Source organism: Myzus persicae, unplaced genomic scaffold, assembly GCF_001856785.1.
Source record: "Myzus persicae strain clone G006 unplaced genomic scaffold, MPER_G0061.0, whole genome shotgun sequence".
NCBI classification, from domain to species: Eukaryota; Metazoa; Arthropoda; class Insecta; order Hemiptera; family Aphididae; genus Myzus; species Myzus persicae.
The window spans coordinates 496,568-518,945 of NW_019101080.1; the positions used below are offsets into that span (position 1 = coordinate 496,568).

General features: G+C 25.7%; 1 protein-coding gene across 1 annotated transcript; it reads left to right on the top strand.

The window, feature by feature from the left end:
• On the top strand, positions 1-12,321 carry LOC111027634 (casein kinase I). Its single transcript, XM_022306030.1, has 12 exons — positions 1-540; positions 7,163-7,203; positions 7,348-7,417; positions 7,537-7,703; positions 7,809-7,923; positions 8,442-8,561; positions 9,525-9,695; positions 9,754-9,902; positions 10,905-10,985; positions 11,371-11,460; positions 11,529-11,635; positions 11,700-12,321. Exons 1-12 carry the CDS (start codon positions 336-338, stop codon positions 11,749-11,751), a joined length of 1,368 nt encoding a protein of 455 aa, XP_022161722.1. The 5' UTR covers positions 1-335; the 3' UTR covers positions 11,752-12,321.
• The last annotated feature ends 10,057 nt before the right edge of the window (positions 12,322-22,378 follow it).

Sequence of the window (22,378 nt, forward strand, 5' to 3'; positions counted from 1 at the left end):
TATAATTTTTTTAATCAGTCACAAAAAAATGGAGAGTTTCAGCTGCAATTGTTTCGTTTTCAATTTTATTCAATTTCAACACGGTTAACCGTATGTTTTAATGTAACTATTGTTTTTTAATTAGTCTATAGTTGTACAAGAAAAATGCAGTCATAAAACCGGCGCTCTGTTTCGGCCAGGCATATTAAATTTCTTGAAAAAAATTAACGCAATGATAACAGTGTTTATTGTCTTGGGTCACAACGTGTGAACGTCGGGAGAATTATAATAAATTTTGGCGTACAATGAGCTAATATTGGCCAATTTTCGCGGAGGAATATATTCAAACAGGCGCCATGCAGAAAAGGGACCGGGAAAAGGAACAAAACGGTAAGGATGACAAGCGCGGCGGAAAATCCACCGGATCGAGGGCAATGCATTCAGCAGTTGCTGGACGACATGGCTTGTCATCATCAGCCAACTCTAGTGTACTCATGGTTGGCCCGAATTTCCGTGTTGGCAAGAAGATTGGCTGTGGAAATTTTGGGGAGCTAAGACTTGGTAAATAGAATATTATAAGTAACAATCGATAGGTACTGCTCAATGACATACATATACCTAATGGAAGATGATTGGTCTATTTATTGTTATTTTAAAATAATGTCGATTAATACATTACATTCTGTCTTAAAGCATTACGTATATTGTTTATCGTCATTAAGTATGAAACTACATTTTTAGGTATTGCTCATCTTCAAATGTCAATACATAGTTCAATTTTTGGATGTAGATTTCCTACTTGATAGTGTTAATAACATAACATTTGAATTCAATGTAGGTATAACACCTGGGTGAATAATAATTGTTTTATTTCTTTTCCCGAAATTGTATAAATAATGCATTTAACCCATTGAAGATAGTTTACTATTTGGAAATGTTTGCTACAAGACATTCAAAGCAATTAAATCTTAATTTAAATAACATTTTATCACTTCTGTTAGTTTAATGTATAATAAACTAAAGTAAAGCATAGGTAGGCAAATCACTATAAACAATAAATGTGGTAGTTTATTTACTTCAGAGGGTGTAAGTACATATCCACCCTTAAAATGTTAAACCCATCTAACAGTTTCAAATGATAAAAACTTTATCTAATTGCAGACTCCAATAATTTGTGGAATTCAAATATTGTTACCATTAATTTTTTAAAACCACTTATGGAACACTTAGATATTTTATTTCTCTTCATTTCTTATTTTTTTCATTCATATTTTAGGTACGCATTTTATCTAGATTAAATAAAGTATATTTTTAATACTAAATTTATTAGTAGTAAACCTTTTGTTATTATTAATTCCAAAAATATAAAAACCAATACTATGGAATGTCCTTAAAATACAGATTAAAATTATGTTATAATATCAGTCTTCCCAATTTTCAATATAACTTATTAAAATAAACTAGAAAACAAAACTAAACTATTATACAACAGACAATGAAACAATCAATTATCTCATAATAAATACAATATAGCTAACAAGTTTAACTTTTGTTTTTGTAAAATAACGGTTTATGCTGGCTTTTGGTAAATTAATATTATTTATATGTGTTTTTGTGACCATTTTAAGATTTTAGAAATAAATGAATTCAATGGTTATTCTAAGGAAAAAATATTTCTGTATTCATTATTTATTTGAGATGTATACAGAATTTTCTAAAAAAATGACCAAAGTATAACTAAAAATGACCATAAGATGCAAATATGGATTAATAAAAATTGTAACATTAAGTATATTCTTTATGTTATGAATCAAATTTTTTGAGAGACAAATAACATAAGATTCTGTATGTAAAAAAATGCAAATGCATTAAGTTCCAGGACTTAGTAATAATTACCTCATACTACGTATTACATAGTAAAAAAAATGTATAAGGTTGAGTATGAAAAAAATCACATTCAATTATTAACAATTGTTGTCAATGTATATTATTTTTAGAAATATACTGTTAAACATATTAAAAAGGTTTCTTTATTAAAAAAAAAAGAATGTTTACAATTTTATTTTAGTTTGGTATTAAATATGGTTTTTAGATTACCTAAATATTATCATTTTTTTATTACTCATACTATTAATTTTTATTAAACTTATTTAATAATTTTTTGTATTTAATTTTTAGATATTGTATTAGTGGCTTACATTCAGAAATATGTATATTCTTCTGTTATTTCTATGAAATTCTATTGAATTATACCTTATTCAGTATCATTATTTTAGCATGTTCACCAAATTTTTATGTTTAAATTATACAGTTTATACTAAAATTCTAACTTGGAATTTTCAAGTCTATGTAAAGACGATGTTTTAAAATACTAAAATTTTTTACAACATTTAAAGAGAATTCGATGCCAATATCAACTTTGTTTTTCAAATGAGAACCTACATATTTTAATACAAATTGTGAATCAGATGATTCTTCTAAAAATGTTGACTTATTGTTATCAAAATTTAAGCAATAAGTTACTGAGTTATTCTACTTTGAATAATGAGGAAAATAGTCTATTAAATACTTGTACATTTATATAAGCTTAGTAGAAAGTGCCTGTATCAGTAGTCTATAGTATAAAATATTTTTTATTATGTTATTACTTTTGGGTCAACACTGGTTGACATTGGTACACACTTTAATGGTCCTTTAATAACTACTGAGCTTGTGTCCATTTACAAAGTATTTAATAAACTACTGCTATCTTTAGTATTTAAAATAGAATAACTCAGAGTCAGAAACTTTTCATTCAACTGTTGATTACAATGTGACAATATTTTCAAAAAATCATGTGATTCACAGTTCGCATAAAAACATGTAATTTTTCATTTGAAACCCCAATGTTAGTGTTGCCACAGCATATTACTTAAATGTTGTGAAAAAGCTTATTATTTGAAAATTTGATCACTTTACTTTATTATTATATGAATGTCAGATGCATAATTCAAACATAAAAATGAGGTTAACATGCTTAAAAAACACCTCGTATATTACTATTATTTTTAGTTCTCAATTAAATTTAAAACTATTTGGGGTTAAAATATATAAAAATTAGTTAAATTTAAAATACCTGGTAACTTTATCACCCATAATTTAGTTTTATTAAAGTTATCATAGATTCATTTAATTAGTGTTGTTAAGTTTTTCTGATTATTAAAAATGTTGCATTAACCATTTTTCTATTAATTCCCTTAAAGTTTTAAATGTACTTCATAGATTTTTCATGAAGCAAGTAATCTGCCTAATGATATTGCTTTTACAATGATTACCTTTTTAATTTCTATTAGATATGTTTTTGTCTAGTAGAGTGGTTTTAAAACTTCAAGTAGCTCTATCTGACTATCTATAAATTGAAAAATTGACCTATTACCTCCTTAGATATTTTAGGAAGGTACCTAAGATCATTTTTTTATTATCCCACAGATATTTTTTAAATGTAAGGACAATTGTCTTTAAACTTGTAGGCGGTTAAAAAATAACAATTCATAATAGAATTGATTTTCATTAATTTAATGTTCATCATTAAATATTAATTCTAAATATTATAATTTCAAAAATGATATGTTATACATCTATGCTGAATAGGCTTGTTGTATTTGTATGTATAGAGCTCATATTATAATTTTAAATGTAAGTGGTAATTAGGTATTTCGTGTTTATTATAATGAAGGAATGTAAAGTGGGAATCAGTAGGAATTAAGAATGTGACTTTTTCTAATTTTATAGATTTATTTTTATCAAAATTTGAAGTTTTAGACATAGGCAATCGAGTATTAATCTGTGATGTCTTAACTCAATGCTACTATTATATAATATATTCAATAAACAAATGTTTCTTAGTAAATCTCAATATCATGTATTTGTATTTATCTTTTCCGTGGTATAAAAGAAAACATTTCTCTTTATAATTCAAAAAAATGTTGTTGCATAGAACTATTATTGAAGCTAATGCCTATAGGTACTCTATAGCCTATATTTTAAGCTTTTTAAATCACTGAAAAAAAACTTAAAAGTGGCAGTAAAAATGTTTTAATACCAACACAATGAATCATAACAATAATAATAACAATAACAACAACAACTAATCATTGTATTGGTTAATACTTAATGTTTTATCGTAACAATGTTTATTTAAAAAAAAATTTATTTTATTATTTCTTTGCATTATATATAAATGTATTACCTTTGTGTTTACTTTCAATACTATATTAAATTAAACTTGAACTCTTAATAAAAGGATTGTTTTATTAATCCTTTTAAACATTAGCAAAGTGACCCGGAACATTTTTTGTCAAGTTTTGTAGTAATTATTGATTTTATTTCATTTTTAATGTTAAATGCCATTTTATATAAGTTATTATTTATTTTATGGATTTTCGTGTGTCCAATTTTAAGAAACATCCAACACAAATATTTCTATCAAATAAATAAATTAACTAAAATATTTTTTAAAAAATGTTATGTTCAATTTTAATAAAAAAAATTATGTATTTGTAAGAACAATATCTGAAAAACGATTATTATAAATTATAATTACAGTATTTATTGTATGAAGGTTTTTGTGCATGCTACAGTATTTTGAATAAATATGGTGTTTGGGTTTAAATATGATTAGGTATAAAAATTATCTTTGGCTTTCAGGTGATTTTAAATTTGATGACCCTATATTAAAATAATTCAAAATGTATTAAATATGAAATATTCTTAAACAAATGTGTTGTTATCATGCCTTAAAATATAGGGTATGGCTAAAAATGTATCAATTGTTAGTAAATATCCATCAGTTATTACTTATTAGTAATTAATCACTGAAAATTATTTTAATAAATACAATATTTGTTAGTAGATAATATTAAAGTTGTCATTATTCCTATAGTGCAGGATTACTTGCTAGATGTATCTTAATCCAAAAAGATATATCCATATAATATATACATTTTGTACACATTCATAAATTACAATTTGGTTGTATTCTGAGAATATAATCTATCTATGATTGATAAGGTTTGCCCTTTTTGTTTACTTTATGTACTTTGTTGACATTGTTTACAAAGATCAAGTGAATAGGACTAGGACTCGGTGCAAACATTTACATTGTATGTTTGTCATCATTAAGTTTCATTTATTTTTTTCATGTATAGCTTTATAACCAGCTAACATTTTATTTATACCATTTACTATTGGATAATTTCCGATACATTACCTAGTCCGAGGGTGAAACCTTTCAAGATCTTGGTTACATCACAAAGTCTGAATTATCAAATCTATTATTTTTTTCTGTATTAGCTTCTGTTACTAATAAATAACACATTTACATAAATATATTTATAAAAGATACAGTCTATACAGGTCTTAAGCATGAAAAACATATAGTTCTGAAAAGTAAATAAAATAAAATTCAATGAAATTGATTAAAAAGTTTAATTAGAACAATAAGTACTAGAAAATGAGATAAGTATGAAATGTATAGTTAGTCTAGCTATTCAGTTAGTAAGCACGTATCTCTCTATTACATAAAAGTTTTTTTTTTATATTATTCAGTGTTTTGTAACTAGCAGCCTCCCAAAAAACTTATTTAAAAAAAATTTGGATAAAACATGTGAACATTTGTTGTGGTTGGTAAAATTTAGGGGATGATTATGTAAAATGTTCTAATTGATAAAAAAAAAAAAATAATAAAAACATTACATTCAACATTTTTGCTATTTCGTATTCATTATAATGATTTATGAATCACATTGCTATAAATTGAGTTATTAAAATTAATTAATTAAAAGGCAATTTTATTTTTATCCTAAAAATGCTGAATTAAATATTATCTGTGTTCAATATTTTTCTAAGTAATGGGTTAGGTATATAAATAATATTACCACTAAATTAAGAATAACAATGATGTGTTATAGATGTGTTGATACTTGATTTTCATAGATTGATAGAATGATCAAATTCTGTGTGGAGTATTTAATTTTTTTTCGATTAGAAGCATCCATGTGTTTAATTTAAACTTTTTTTTGTTCATTTATGTATAATAAGAAGAAAAACAAACTTAATAGAATTGATCATTATTTTATATTTATGTCTTATTTGGACATATATACTAAACTATATATTTACTGAAATTACTTATTTACCAACTGACCCTAAGACCCTTTGCCAGGTAAATACATTTCCTTTTAGTCAATAATATTTAAGCCCATTTTACTGTTAGTATAGTTTTTATTTTTATTTACAAAATTCAAGTTAGTGCCAACATTTTTTTTATTTGAGTATATATTTCTGTTTTATAATTTTTTGAGTCTGTATATAATAATATTATATTGAGCACTATATAATAGGTATAATATAATAATGAAACTGCCAAATTCTAAACCAAGGTTTAAAAACCGTTTAGAATAATTAGAATAAGTAGACAATATATTATGTAATTAATTAAATCATTTGTCAATCCAATGACCCATGCTGTCGAGGGTAATTTTACCAATAAATGAAAAAAATATTTATATAAATACAATAAATATTTTTAACCAGATAAATCTATTTTTAATTTAAATTTCTGTATGCAAAAGTTAGATCAAGAGTCTCCAATCTATATCCGTCAAGCTTTTTGAACCAGCCAGTTGTCTAATTTTTAATTTCGATCCTAATTATGTTTATGTTAGAAATTGGAGTTATTGTAAGGAAATTAGTAAAATTATTTTTTTTCTCTGTAAAATTATCTGTGAAAAAAATACAATAAAATAATTCTTCATTTTTTTTAATCACATTACATCTCATCCATTTCCGAACAACTTTGGCCTGTCATGTCAAAACATATCTCAGATTTTGACTGTTGTAAAAAAAATAAAGGTTGTCCCTTTAGACAGCAAAAACTAATAAACGATTATTAGTAATTTTAAATGGAATGTCATTAAAAAAAATATTTATTTATTACTAATCTCTAAATCTCATTTTAAAATTAATTTAAAGAATTAATTGTTTTTAATGTGATGGTGTAACTTTTATAATGCTATTGGCTAGTTGCATTTATATGTTATAGAAAACACTGTACCAAAATCATTTAACAAAACTAATTTAAATACATTATTCTTAATGTTAAATAATTATGTTTATTTTATAATACATATTTTTATTTTTTTAGGAAAAAACCTATACACAAACGAACATGTGGCAATAAAAATGGTAATAATCATATTATTATTATTATTATAATTAATAAAGCACAATATTTAAATGACAGATATATGTTGATATTTGTGTAATGCAATAAATTTAATAAGTAGTTTTATGTTTAAAAAATGTTCTATTTAATTTTTAATATTTTAGGAGCCAATGAAATCCAAAGCGCCTCAATTGCATTTGGAATATCGCTTTTATAAATTACTTGGATCTCACGGTAAAGATAAAAATATATATTTTTTTACTATGTGTGAAAAACTTGTTACAGTCTACAGAAATATATAATTTATATACATTTTTAACTTTTAACATAATAATATTTGTGTAATTCCATAGCTCCTGCTTTCTTCTCAGATGGCATACCAGAAGTATTTTTTTTTGGTCCATGTGGCAAGTATAATGCTTTAGTCATGGAACTCCTTGGTCCCAGTCTTGAGGACTTGTTTGATATGTGTGGGCGTGAGTTTTCGCTCAAAACTGTTCTCATGATTGCCACTCAATTGGTAATTGTTATATATTTATTTTTTATAATGATAAAAATGTAATATTCTTGGTGTTCATTAAATTTTTAATTATATCTCTAATTTATTTTTTGTATTGTTTTAAAGTTGCACAGGATAGAATATGTTCATGGTCGACATCTTATATATAGAGATGTTAAACCAGAAAACTTTCTCATTGGTCGCACTTCAACGAAAAAAGATAAAACTATTCATATTATAGGTTAATAATAACGATCAATTTTACTGAATTAATTTGGAATTTGTTCTGTACCATTATCATATTTTTTTTTTTTGAGTAATTTAGTTATTCTTTTAATTTTAATTTTCAATTTCTTTATTGAGTTTTAAAAGGTTGTAACCAGTATTAAGACTTATGTCGGGTTGCATGAAAAATGTATTAATTTAATGGTTCAATAAAATTAAATGGACCGATTATGGGCCACTAAATCATGTTTAAGGAACCATAAGCTCACTATTTATTTGTTAAATGTTAAGCGATTGTCCATGCAATCCTGCAGATTAATATATATACATTATAATTTGTTATAGCAGTGTAAACACTCTTACCAGAAAATGTATCAATTAATTTCATTAATATTCATTGAAAATTTTTTTTCTATAATCTTATGAATATGCATAGTACTGTCTATTCTAGAATAAAAGTAACTTAATTACAAGTTCCAAATTTGTCTACACTCATAAACTGTTTAAACTAATATTATTAATGTTTTATTATAGATTTTGGTTTAGCTAAAGAATACATAGATTTAGAAACAAATAAACATATACCATACCGGGAACATAAAAGTTTAACTGGTACAGCAAGATATATGAGCATAAACACACATTTAGGAAAAGGTATATAGATTTATTTTAATGAAATATTTTTCAGGGTATAATTGTGTAAATTATGTATAAGGTTCATCAATTTGTACAAGAACATCGAGTTCTTAAATAGAAATAAAAACTCATCGATAGATACTATTTGATTGTTAAGTATTTATGAATGATTTTAATCTGAAAAAATTATAAATATTTGTTTGTTGAAAAACATGCTATTATAATTTGAAGTAAATATAACGTTTTTTATTTAATATCTAATAATTAAAACTAATTTAGTTTCAATTATAGCTTTTATATAATTTAAACAAAACTTAATGTTTGTATTATTTTTAATTGGTGGTATGCACCAATAGTTGGGTCCTGGAAAAAAATGTTAGTTTCACTTTAACAGATTTAGTATTGCCTGTAACTTATAATATCATCTAATTATTATAGGTATGGTTAAAACAATGTTTTGTTCTCTTTTTACTAGTTTTTCTTTAGTTTTATTATTTTATGTTTTATTTAATATATTTTGTGATTTGTTGTCTAATATATAATTGGTTTGTATGATATTATATTAATAGTTAGAAACATATAGTTAACAGATTTAACAAATTAATTGTTAATTAATATTTATTTGGCAATTTGATCACGCAATGTTATGCGCCCAAACTGAATTCAAACAAAATATTTTATTCGTCCAGACTCAATTCATACAAAATTGAGAACTCAGATGTAGCCATTTTTTTTCTATTTCGATAATAGCAGTTTTAGGATATATACTTTTTTTTAACGGCTCACCTTATTTTTAATTACTTAGATTGCAATTTGATTTAGAATGTTTATTCACAGATTGTAATATAAAAATATTGAATACTTTATGATGTATAAACTTTTAAAGTTTAATAATTAAGTTAAACTATAATAGCTTAAATTAATTTTTTAATATATTTTTTGCATAAATATAATATATTGAGTTTATATGGTTTCTTGTAGAACAAAGTCGGCGAGATGATTTAGAAGCTCTTGGACATATGTTTATGTACTTTTTACGAGGTTCATTACCATGGCAAGGCTTAAAAGCTGATACTCTTAAAGAAAGATATCAAAAAATTGGTGATACAAAACGAGCCACTCCTATAGAAGTTTTGTGTGATGGATATCCCGGTATTTATTGTAGTATATGAAATGATTTTAGTTCTAATCTGTTTAATTATGTTTTTAGAGGAAATGGCCCAGTATTTACGTTATGTTAGACGGTTGGATTTCTTCGAGACACCAGACTATGAATATTTGCGTACATTATTCAAAAATTTATTTGAGAAAAAAGGTTATGTTAACGACTCAGAATTTGATTGGACGGGCAAAACAATGGTATGTTATGCTTTATTATTTTAAAAGATTTTATTTTTTTATGAGTTATGACTTAATTGCATGAATAACATTAACAAAAAACTAAGTATTTCTAAAATAAATAAATTTATTTACTTTTTTGTGAATATTTAACAAGTATGATATAATAATGAGGTATAATTTATACTATATAGCCCGGTATTGATAAACTTTTTTTCATTCTATAATCCATCAATCAGCTGAAACTTTTAGCTTTATGGCCTTTTAGAATGTTGAATAAACAGAAATTTAAATATCAACTATTTATTTTTGCTGAATATTGATTGTTGACAAATTATTACATTTTCATAGGTAACTAATTATGATGATTTAATTAAACAACATGAAAGTTGTTAAATAATTATTGATTATTATGATGTAGTATGAAAGAATGTTTAGTAAATATTAATTTAGCTTGACAAGTTATTTAAAATGTCACTCTTATTAGACATTTTATTATTACTTTACTTATATTATATTGTATTATTTTTAATTAAATCAATATAAATAGAAGTATATTAGTTGAAGTTAATGCTTGTAACACATTTAAAATTTAAACTGGCGATTAAGTTTATTATTTATTTCGAGCTCATGAATGTTGCTATCTTAAAATTTTATTAATTTTATTATGCATTGACTGTATATTATATACTTAGTGTATCTTGAAGAAATTATTATTTCACTACCAACATAATAATTTTGGTTCTTTTTACTTTTATATATTCTGTGCATGCTGCATGATTTTTTTTTTTGTGTTATCTTATGCTATAAAATCAGAAACGTGGCTTGTTTAACATACTTCGCGTTATACGCAACATAGCCAATGAAAGTCCTCAAACATCTGAAAGCAATTTGGTAAGTCACACGGATAACATTTATAGTGGTCATTAATAATTGTATGGTTTTTTTTTTAAATGCTTTTTCTAAATGTTTGTTGGTTTTGATGATATAATCATAAATAACCAATCATTTTTTTATTTTTAGTGCACATTAGTTGGTTCCATACAGTCCAGTCAAGAAGTTATTTTATCACCAAACAGAGAAAGACAAGTTGCAGGCAACAAGGTAAAATTATTTATAAGTTTAAATTTATTTATATTATTGTTAATTACATCATGTTGTATTATTATTAATGTGCAAGGACAATGACGAAATGTCCGTCTACAGTGATGATAATGATGATAGTGTATTGTTGTTAATCAATAAGGTATCAATTTCATTAAAGACCATTTAATTTTTTATCCTGCAAAACCAAGTGTACATAGTACAAGCCATACATATGTGTATAATATTCATTCAATTTATTTAATACCAGTAGAATCATTCCTGTAAAAATTATGTTTTTTACTGTAACAAGTTGTCATCTTTTGTTAAATGCTAATAAACATTTAGTAATAAGATTCATTGTTACATTCTTATGTTAATTTTTACATTATCATACATTTTTTAGTCTGGAACAAAAGGTTGGCAAGATGGGTCAAAGCTTCCAGGTCACACATTAGGAAACTTAACCCCTGCTGATCGTCATGGAAGTGTTCAAGTAATTTAATCTAGAATAATTATTTTATTAAATATTATAATTTGATTGCATTTATTTTATATTTAAAGGTGGTAAGCTCGACTAATGGTGAATTGGCAAATGATGATCCAACTGCTGGCCATTCCAATACTCCTATTACAGCACAAGCTGAAACAGAAATTGTTGATGACACTAAGTATGATGAAAAAGTTTTGTTTATACATTTTTAATGTCTTATCTAAAACAAATATCGTTTATAGATGTTGTTGTTTTTTTAAACGTAAAAAGAAGAAAACTCCTCGTCCTAAGTGACTAACAGTGGTTAAATGCAGCTCTGAACGAGAAGCTGTCACGCTGTTACGCGCCACCTCGCACTCTAACTCGCGTGACAGTGCCCTAAATGTTCCCGTTCCGACCATTACGTGAGATTGCATTATCCAATAAATTAAATATTATTTTGTATTTAATTTTGAAACATCTCTTTCCTTTTTTTTTTTGTAATTAAATTAATAGGCTACAATATACTTATATCTATAAAAGAAAAAAACATATATTAAAATAACATATAATAGACTGTTAGCATTTGGTCACCCGTGCATTCCGTCAACGATCAATAAAAAAAATGATGCCAAGATGCTTCAATTGTTGACACTAGTCTTGACACTAGACAGTAAGACAGTATAATATTCATTTATTGCTTTTTTATTTGTTAAAAATAATATATAAATGTATATGGTAAATAATTATCAAGTACATTCACGTTCTCTTGTTCAAAATAAAAAAGGACTCAGAAGTATAGATTTTATTTGATTGGTTTGCTTATTAAACAAATTTTTAATTATTTATGTCAAAAAAAAAAAAAAAATACTTAAGTTACCTAAGTAGTAATTTTTTATAATATATAAAAATAAATGAGCCCTACATTAGTTCCTGTAAATAATTAAATTAAATACCGTTTCCATTAACTTTTATATTAAAAACAAATATATGTAAATCTATTTATGTTAATTTCTATTAAGTTTTGGTTCAGGAACACATCAATCAATACCTCACTTACTTTTTCCTATAACTGCCCATAAAGAGCTTAAGTATATTTTTTTTTAATTAAAAATTTTTTTTCTGAGTTCAAGCACTTGGTTCGTCCAGATTGTATAGTAAAATTATTATACTATTTATTTAATTATTATTATTATTATTATTATTATTATTATTTTGTTACTCAGAATATATTTATGACTTGGGTGAGATTACTGCTCTGTTAAAATTCAATCTAAATATGTAATTTCTATTTTTATTATTTTTTTAAAATTTAATATAACAGTTAATTTAAATATTTTTCAATTTTGATTTGATGTAATATTGAATAAGATATTGTTATTTATATCCCAAATAAAAATAATACAAAATGTTTGGTTGTTTTGTATTATTATTGAATTAACGATAACTGTAAAACTTAATCGTCAAAAATGTAATTATGTGAATGTTTTGATATTCTCAAATCTCAAGCTAATCTCATAATTTGATATTCAGTTTTTTTTAAGGTATTTATTATTCCTTAAGAAATAACTTCACATTTAAATTATGGTTTATTATCGAACAATTTTATTCCAATAATAATTAATAAACCGTTGATGAGTAATTTCATCCAAGTGTACTATGAATAAATGTTAAATATTTCAACCTGGTTTTACTAGTGCGAAATAAACAATAATCCAATGGGTTGATAGTTATTTAACGCATTTGGAAAATAAACTGATTTTAGAAGTTTAACTTAAAGCTTCAATTAATGTAAGCATATGCATTCAATTATCTACAATTCACAAAATGTTAAACAAAATAATTGCTTGTGATGTACAAAATACTTATGTAATATAAATATATTATATAACATTATGTTTTTTTTTTAAATTTTTCGAGTAAAAAATATTGTTATGTTCGTGATATGTACATTATTAGCTAATTTTTAGGTGACAACATAATTTTACTACTACTATTTAATTTTAAAAAATAATATTTATTATTATTATAATTTTTTTTTTGATGTTTAGTTTCAAATTTATCATTTTCAATTTTTTTTTAATATAATAAAAATACAAAAAATATTGTGAATTTGATATTATTAATATACCTTTTTATTAGAAAACTAATTATCCAGTTAATGTCAATTTTACTTAGAAAAAGTTATCCTTACGCAAATTATTAAAACATTTTAAAAAAGTGAGAATTATTATACTATGTTGTGGTACTTGGTGGTTACAAACTTTAGAGGTATTGATGATGAAGATATCATCTGCATTGAATTTTGAATACATCTAGACGTAATCTATATTCTATAATGCGTCCATGATGTGGAGAAGTAGCTTTCGCAGAATATTTGGTACCTATACAATAAGAGCCTGAAGACAATCACAAAGTTCTACAGTAGTTGAATATAAAATAGGTAAATTGGAGGTTTAGAGTATGTCATCTCACTTTTGTTTTCTATCTTTGATCCACATACAAGTACAGAGTATTCAACAGTACCAATGACGTGGCATGTGTTGTTAGCTAATAGCTTTAATAGGTAATAAAGTATAGGTAAATTTATATATTGTCAAAGATAAGAATAATATAGTTATATCAATGTTTGTATGTTGATTGTTGGCTAATTTGGCTTTGTTACAATCACGATTAAAGATATATTATTTAATATAATCATAGTTACTTCATTCCAATTTCTTGCGTTGTATTATCATTTTTAAACTAATAATTTATAAATACCTACCTAATCATAAGTCATAATTTGAGTAAAAAATAATGTATGAACACATATTCTTAGGTTTAGGTTTTGTAATAGATAAATTCAGTCTAATATTAAAGCAATTAACAATACAAGATTGGTTCTACTGAATTATAATTGTCTATGTTGTGCATGGGTCGGAGAGAGAAAACAAATTGTGCTCTACATCAGCGTTTCTCAAAGTGTGTGTCGCGACCCACTGGTGGGTCGGATATTTTTTTGAATTATATAGATTCCAAAAAATTTATGTTAGGTACCTCATTATAAAAAGTACATTTTAATTATATTAATTATATTTTTATTCATATTAATTATAAACCTATAAAAAAACAAAATAGGTACCTAATAAAAATGTATACATATTTATGTAATACAAATTTTGTTTTTCACAAATTGTTGAAAAGTGAAACAATGTGGGTCGCGAAAGATTTTTCGGGGGAAATTTAGGTCACGGTATTAAAAAGATTGAGAACTACTGCTCTATATCCTTACTTAATCATTGCTGAAAATGATAAATCTCTAATATTGATTTAATGCTTTCCCATATTAGCAAGTAACAAAATGACCGAACCTACATTTTTTGCCGAGTTTACTATTTTTATTATATTATGCCTTATAGGTATTAAAATGTCTGACTTTTTATAACAGGTAAGGAATTCTGACTGACAATAAATGTTTAAAAACGTAACAATATTTTAATTAGGTCACATTCTCTAGTACCTATTCAATAAAATCCATGATTGGAATCAAATCGTGCAGAATTAGAACAACGAAAAAAAATGTATGTACTATTGCACTAATACAAAATAACAAATGTCTAAACAATCCATGGTACTTACTACTTACATATACATAAATATTTTTTTTATGTATAGGTACTTATAGTGTTGTAGGTACAGATCTTATATGGTTTTAGGTATAACTGTATAAGGTATATTATTTTACAGTTGAGTAACCCAAAACTTATGAAGTTCGATTTTAAGATAGGTTGATGCCAAATAAATTGTATAAGTTATAAGTTATTCCTACTATAGAAAATGTAATAGTATATTTTGTATTTTCGTACTTTTTGACCGGTTACCGGCGGTGGGAGATGGCGTGGCTGCAGTACCTACTAATAATCTATACGTGCATTCCATAATGCGACAACTTGTGTATTTTATGATAGTAATATGTTTTAAAAAAAATAAAATACGAATAAAGTTGTTTTGCTTTTGGTGCCCCCCTCCCTAGTGTTTATAAATGTATAAACTGGCCCTCCAACTACAAAGGGTTGAAGTTGGACCACCCTGTTATAAATTATAGACCATTATACTTGCATTGCTTGGTTATTAACTTATTATTATTTATCAAATATTGTCAATTATCATTTATCATTGAGACATTGACCTACGGTTTTCATATTATTTAGCATTAAATTCAAAATAAAAATATGAAATGAATAAATTTCTCGTCACTTACCTATCGACACATTTTATTTTTGTAGGTAGGAATACCTTTAGGTATTTGCTTAATATTAAGTAATTGGTAAGTTTACGTCTTTACATCTTTTTAATTTTGTTAATTTATTAATTTTAAACGAATAACACAGTATACTCGTAAGTCGCAACTCGTTTAGATAGTTATATATATTAGCATTATCTACATAGGTGGAGGCAGGCTGCAGTGACGCTGACAGCGTTTTCGAAATGGGGGATATGAATTTTTGACTATTATCAGACCACGTTATGTATACCTACATTCATTGCTTTATCATACATATTATCTGACAAAAATAAGCCAAAGCGGGGGGATATGACATCCTCACCTCCCTCCCCTGATCACGCCCCTGGAGGTAGGTACCTACCTACCTATATTATTGTGTTGGATACGGACGTACGGTACCTAGGTAATAATTATAACACACTGTACATTATATATTGTTAGTTGTTACCTACAGGCTACAAGTTACAATCTACCTATGTGTTATTATATTTTATTACTATTCTTACAAACATAAAATATTTGATATTTCAAATTAATGAAAATTAGAATCCATCAAATAACATAAATTACAATAATACCTATATAAATATTATAATAATATATGATGATTGTTTAAGACCCATTGACATCATGTGAGTCTATACATTAAATAACCCATTAGATATACCTACCTATAAGTCAATTATTTTTATTTAAGATGTAGGATGTGTAGGTACTAGTGTACTATTTTACTAGGTAGTTTAGATAAGTACATACGATTTTTCGCTTTAATAGTTATACCTATATACTTTTATCCATGCCGCTATTATAGAATATGAATTCATTAGTTTTGTGATAAATGTAATAGGTACATCGAATTTTATAAATATCGTTAGGTTATGCTGATTACAATGGCAGGTATAATAGCTTATTGCATATTATTATAGCGTCGGACGTCGATAGTTATTTATTATAGGAGCCCGAGTAGGTATGTTAATTTATCTTTATTTATAAATTAAGCGTCTATAGAAGTATCATCATTTTTACAAAAAGTTATAAAAAATGGCTAAAATTCATGATATTTTTTATGGGTACATTTTATATTATACCTCATAAATAGCGATGTAATACTTATGTCATCGGTGAAGTGCAGAAGAAGGTTTTTGAGGCAATTGTCTGAAGTCTAGAATGTGTTTGTGATGAATGTTAAGAACTTAAGAAAAACAAAAAATATAGAATAAAATTAAAGTAACAGATTTTTTTTGTGTACCTTAGTGAAATAATTTATTGGATAATTAAGGTAAAAATTCATATTTTGGATACCTAAGTGGGTCCTTGATTTTTTGTTTTGCTTCAAGTTTAAATATTTTTTCAGCACGCCGCTGTGCCTGTATATGATGATAGCAGTTGTTTTTTATTGTTGTTATTTTATGCTATTCATTACTACGTATAAAAAAAAATGACAACATGCTTGCTAACTAGGCATATATTAGTATAATATTATACAATTTAGTTTGATCGTGTGCGAGTTTTTCAGATATTTTCCATATTTGTTTACATTCTATATACCTAACTGCTTACAGCAGTCATTATGAAATAGGGCATTTTATTGTTGCCTTAAAGTTAATGGTTAAATTAAACAACATTTTTTGGCGAATGCACACTAATTAGACCAGAGTATAATCTAATGTAGGTATCTAATTTATTTAAGTCAATCGTAGTACGAAAATACTGAATGATTAATATTATGCTGCAATGGCAGTTTGCACATTAATATTATGATTTTAAAAAAGTCGTATTTTACACATTTGTTTTTTTCATAGCTTACGTTTTCAGTGGTCAGTGATAGCAATGGTGCCGAAGTGTTTATAATATACTATGGCATAGTACATCAAGGTGCCCCATTCCCCCCACATCATCCCCTCATTTTTTAAATTTAACCATTAGATTCAAATAAAATCACCTACATAATGGTTAATTATTTATGTGTTCGTTTTAACGTAAATTCTGAATCCTCGGCGAGATCCCTGCAATACCATATGGATGCTACAGTACCCCTCCCCACATAAGAAAAATTGATTATGACATCATATAATAGATAAATTAGGTGATCGGTCATCGGTGGCACTGGATGAGGGGCAGTGCATTACTGTATACTAACCTAACAGTGAGTATAAGTAATTGTAACTACCTATTTGTTTTTTAATAAACATAATTTACTTTAGGTAAACCATTCGTTACATCAAAAAAAGTAGATACAAATTTTCATTGGTGGGGGGGGGGGTATATAATCATTATTTCCTAGATAAATCTCAGGGTAGTTCCTCCTGCTCTTATATTATATACAACAACAAAAAATAATGTGGGGTGGGGTGGATCCATCCCCAATATTCCCCCTTTGTGAATACGCCCATGTATACAGTGTATACACGCGTACACATAATCTCATATGGAAGTGTAGAATACCTCATTGCATTCCAATAAATTGATTATATCAATCTCGACACTTCTACATTTTTAATTTTAACTTATCCGTCTTATGCTTCGAACCACTCAGTATAATATTAGGTATTTAGTAAAATTTTAAATGTTTTTTGTTGGATTCTTCCTTAATATTTTTTTTAACTAATGTTTAGGTTATTCGAAGGGTATTATGTTCATAATCAATTATAATTTATACATAAATGAATGCGCAATTTACTACAGGTATGACTGTATGAGTGTATATGGCTGGTATGAGACCCAAGGTATAAGCATTGTCGCATTGAACTATAGTCACTACTCACTATGGATAGAACATAGAACTAACCTAGGTATCAGAACCAATATAAACTAATATGCTGCAGGGTGCAGACATGCAGTTATATATAGCTACACAAATTAAATACTCATCAGCGTTTTGTATTAAAAAAACCTTAATATTTAGACATAATTTATGTATCAGTCATCAGGTAACCGGTAAGTAAGTTTAAGTAAAATAGGTACCTAGATGGCTAGATTGAGTAGATATACGTAAATACTTTATACTTACCTACATCTTAAATTCATACGCGGCTTACGGCGGTAGTAGGTATCTAACTATTTTAATTTATAATACATCAATTGCTGAAAACCAATTAATAATATATTATAGTCTTTTAAAAACTATATTAGGACCTAGGTATACCATTTAATATTTATCCAGGAATCAATAATTATCATTTTTGGTTTTACACGCTTTATTAGATCTAATTATGATTTTTGTTTTGCTACCTACCTGTCCTACCATCTTAAAACTTATAAGTATTATAAAGTGTACCTACTACCTATTGACGTATTGCATAATAATATTTACAGATACAGTCATATAGGTTGGTATAATTACCTACTTAAATAGTTTTGAATGTTTTGATACATTAACAAAAGTCGTTTTGTTTGAAAATAATACATTCTTTTGTAGTTTTCTTTTTGTACTGCAAATTATTCTGCTTATTTTTTGGTGACACTTGTAAGTTTCGAATAGTCGCGTTATACGTAAGTACCTATATAAAAGTGTAGATAGTATACATAGGTAGTTATAACTTATATATACTTATAGGACAGGTACTCTGTCACTCTGACACACTGCTATTGTGCCATATCTGCATAATATGAGCAAGGCATTAACGAGTTAAAAAATATAATTAAGGTAATATTAACTAAGTTAAGTAACTCGCTACTCTTTTTTTGAAACTAAATTTCAACTTGGTAAGTTAAATTTTTAACATATTTAACGTGTTAACTTCAAGTTAATTTTATAAAGATTTCTTAAAATTAAGTTACATTTGAAATTTAATATAATCCATTAATTTATAACTTTGTTGTCTCTAGAAATATTAGATATCCTAGAAAATAAATGGGAAAATGTATAATTGACTAATAATTATTACCGGTTGAGTTTGATATAAACACAATATACAGATAGGTATTTTAAATTTTGTAGATAGCCCGTATCCAGTGTAATAATAATTAATAGTTATAAATTTGTGATTATTGACGCATATACAATATAGGTACATTTGACATACAGTATATACTAATATACTACATACTATATATACTTCGAAGTTCGAGTTACCTATATGATATAACGCATATTGCCATATTGGATGCATGTATATCATTGTCATACTATATTATGAAAAAGAAGATTAAACATATTATTATTATTTAATATTAATTTAAATTTATATTTAGCCATGTAATTGTATAGATGGGTACTGCGGGTGGCGACGTTCCTGTACTTCATTAGTTTTCTTGTAAACTATTACAGCATTAGGTTTTAGGTATCATTCCTCGTTACCCCAGGGTTCGGGACTTATATGCAAAGTGAATAAGTGATGTACAAATACGTTTTATAGTACGGGGAACTCAAATATGAAATGTTATTTTGCATATATTGGGGGTTTTTTTTGCATATTTTAGAGGTTTTTTCATTTTTTTTTGTTATACTGACGCATATTTAACTTTTTTTTTTAACGTTTGTTGGATATCATGATTCAAAATGTATTAATTCAAGCTATCTGCATGTCACGAAAATATTGTGTATGATTATATGAACGTGATTTATAAATACTCAATAAATTGAAAACCATCATGTAGTTGTCTGAGATGGTTAATTGAAAAACATCTGATTGAGATTGCGTACTTATCTACATTCTTACATTCGTATCTATCGCTCGGCAAATGATGAAAATACTCTATCTAGTGAGTAGTGATCGATAAACAGCACCGGTGCACATTTTTTTTTCTTCAGAACATTCAAAACCCAATTTTTAATGATTTTATTGTTATTTTTTTAAATTAATTAATTAATAATTTATATTTAAATTCCAATTTTTTTTATATTTATATGAAATAGATCCCTTTTTAATGACTTTTTAAGTGCTTTTTTTTATTTTTAGAGCATATTTTTATGTTTATCTGGTTTTATTTAAGCGCATATTTTAGTGCTTTTTAGTGCTATAAGTCCCGCCCGAACCCTGCTTATTACCTAGTGACATTTTAACGCCTACGCCACACGTTGTTATTTTACTGTACTCATTGCTTCATTCAGTGCTTAATGTATCAATGTTTGAAATTATTTTAACAATAATAAATATTTATTTAAATAATAATTTCTTAAAAAATTAGATTTTTTCAAAATATACCTACTTGATGGAAAAATAAAAATATGAAAGACAGAAATTATTCACGGTACATAATTAGTCTTGATGATATTTTCGTTTGTTAAATATTTTTATTTTTTTTAAATATCGATTAGTATAAAACTTTAGTATTGTACCTACTTCGTATTTCACTTAATTCAAACTTATGTATACCTCAAAACACGAACTAATGCTAAAAAGTTAATTGCTTAAAGGGGAGTTGCAAACATGTTATTAGTATTAATATTTATTTTTTTATATTTTATTATATATTATCATTATACATTCGTGACTACTTAATTTATTATATTAGTTTTGCTAAATCATTTTTATATTATTTATATTATAATATGCATTATAATTATTATGGTATTATTGGTGTATTGTTTTGGTCAGTCTTAGGTGTTCGTAGCAATATTATATTGTTGGTTGCCACAAAATGGAAAGAAATTTGATTAAAAAATATGGGGAAACCTAGGATCCATTTTATAGATTTATAAAATATGATACTTAAATATGCAGAATAATATTAATACCACACTAAATTATTGAACTTTTCCAAGCTCTAGTTGCAGATAATAGATAACTGATAGGTTCTAATGAACAGGAGAATATATTCACCGCTCAAAAGTACCAAATAACTACAAATGCTGTCAGAAAATTTTTTTTTTTAGAAATATACAATCTAAACGATTACACATTTTTACATACATCTAATACGTATTACGTATTTACGTATAATATGTGATCACTAATCTGTTCATTTACATGGCATGCGTACTGCGTAAATAGATAAGTGGACTGTAGAGAGAAACCGTCCGCTTGTACTTATACGGGCCCCTACTTGTATGTACACTGCATGCCTGTATACCAATTTGAATAATATCTAATATACCTTTTATATAATATTATGTTTGTTTCAGTTTTCCTTGATTAACACAAAATATCAACACAGAATAGAAATAATATACATATCAATACATCTTATTTATAATCAACATACACTAATAGTAGGCTCAAATTCATAAAAAATAAATAATGACTCACAGTGTAATTTAGGAAATTGCAGTAGTCCACTTGCATCCCTCTGCAGTAGTCCATGCAGTCAACATAATCATTGTATAAAATATTAAAATGTGATAAATTAATTATATGTTATTGTAATATAATATGTTATATATACAGTGTAAGTAATAATATATCGGTCTGTTATCTGTATTTTATATAAAAAAAAAATGTTAACATTTAATTAAATATGAATTAATTTTTTTAAAATTTTGAGCTTTAGTACCTATGTATCAGTATGTAATTAGCTTCACTTATCCCACAATCGACACAATACCTGCAATATTATTGATTTTATTTAATAATAGTTTATTATAAAATCAATGTTAGGTAATACCTACATATCATGCGTGATAGCCAATAGATATGTATAAAGTTACCGTTCTACTGTAGACTGTAGGTATTATTTATATTAAATATTTAAATGTCTCTATAAATGTTTTTGCTTTGATAAAAATTATAATAA

Excerpts from the sequence above, each read along its gene's own strand:
- LOC111027634 (XM_022306030.1), top strand. The coding sequence starts at position 336 with ATGCAGAAAAGGGACCGGGAAAAGGAACAAAACGGTAAGGATGACAAG. Across the intron at positions 7,204-7,347 it reads AACATGTGGCAATAAAAATG|GAGCCAATGAAATCCAAAGC; the intron begins GTAATAATCATA and ends TTAATATTTTAG. Across the intron at positions 11,461-11,528 it reads ATCGTCATGGAAGTGTTCAA|GTGGTAAGCTCGACTAATGG; the intron begins GTAATTTAATCT and ends TTATATTTAAAG.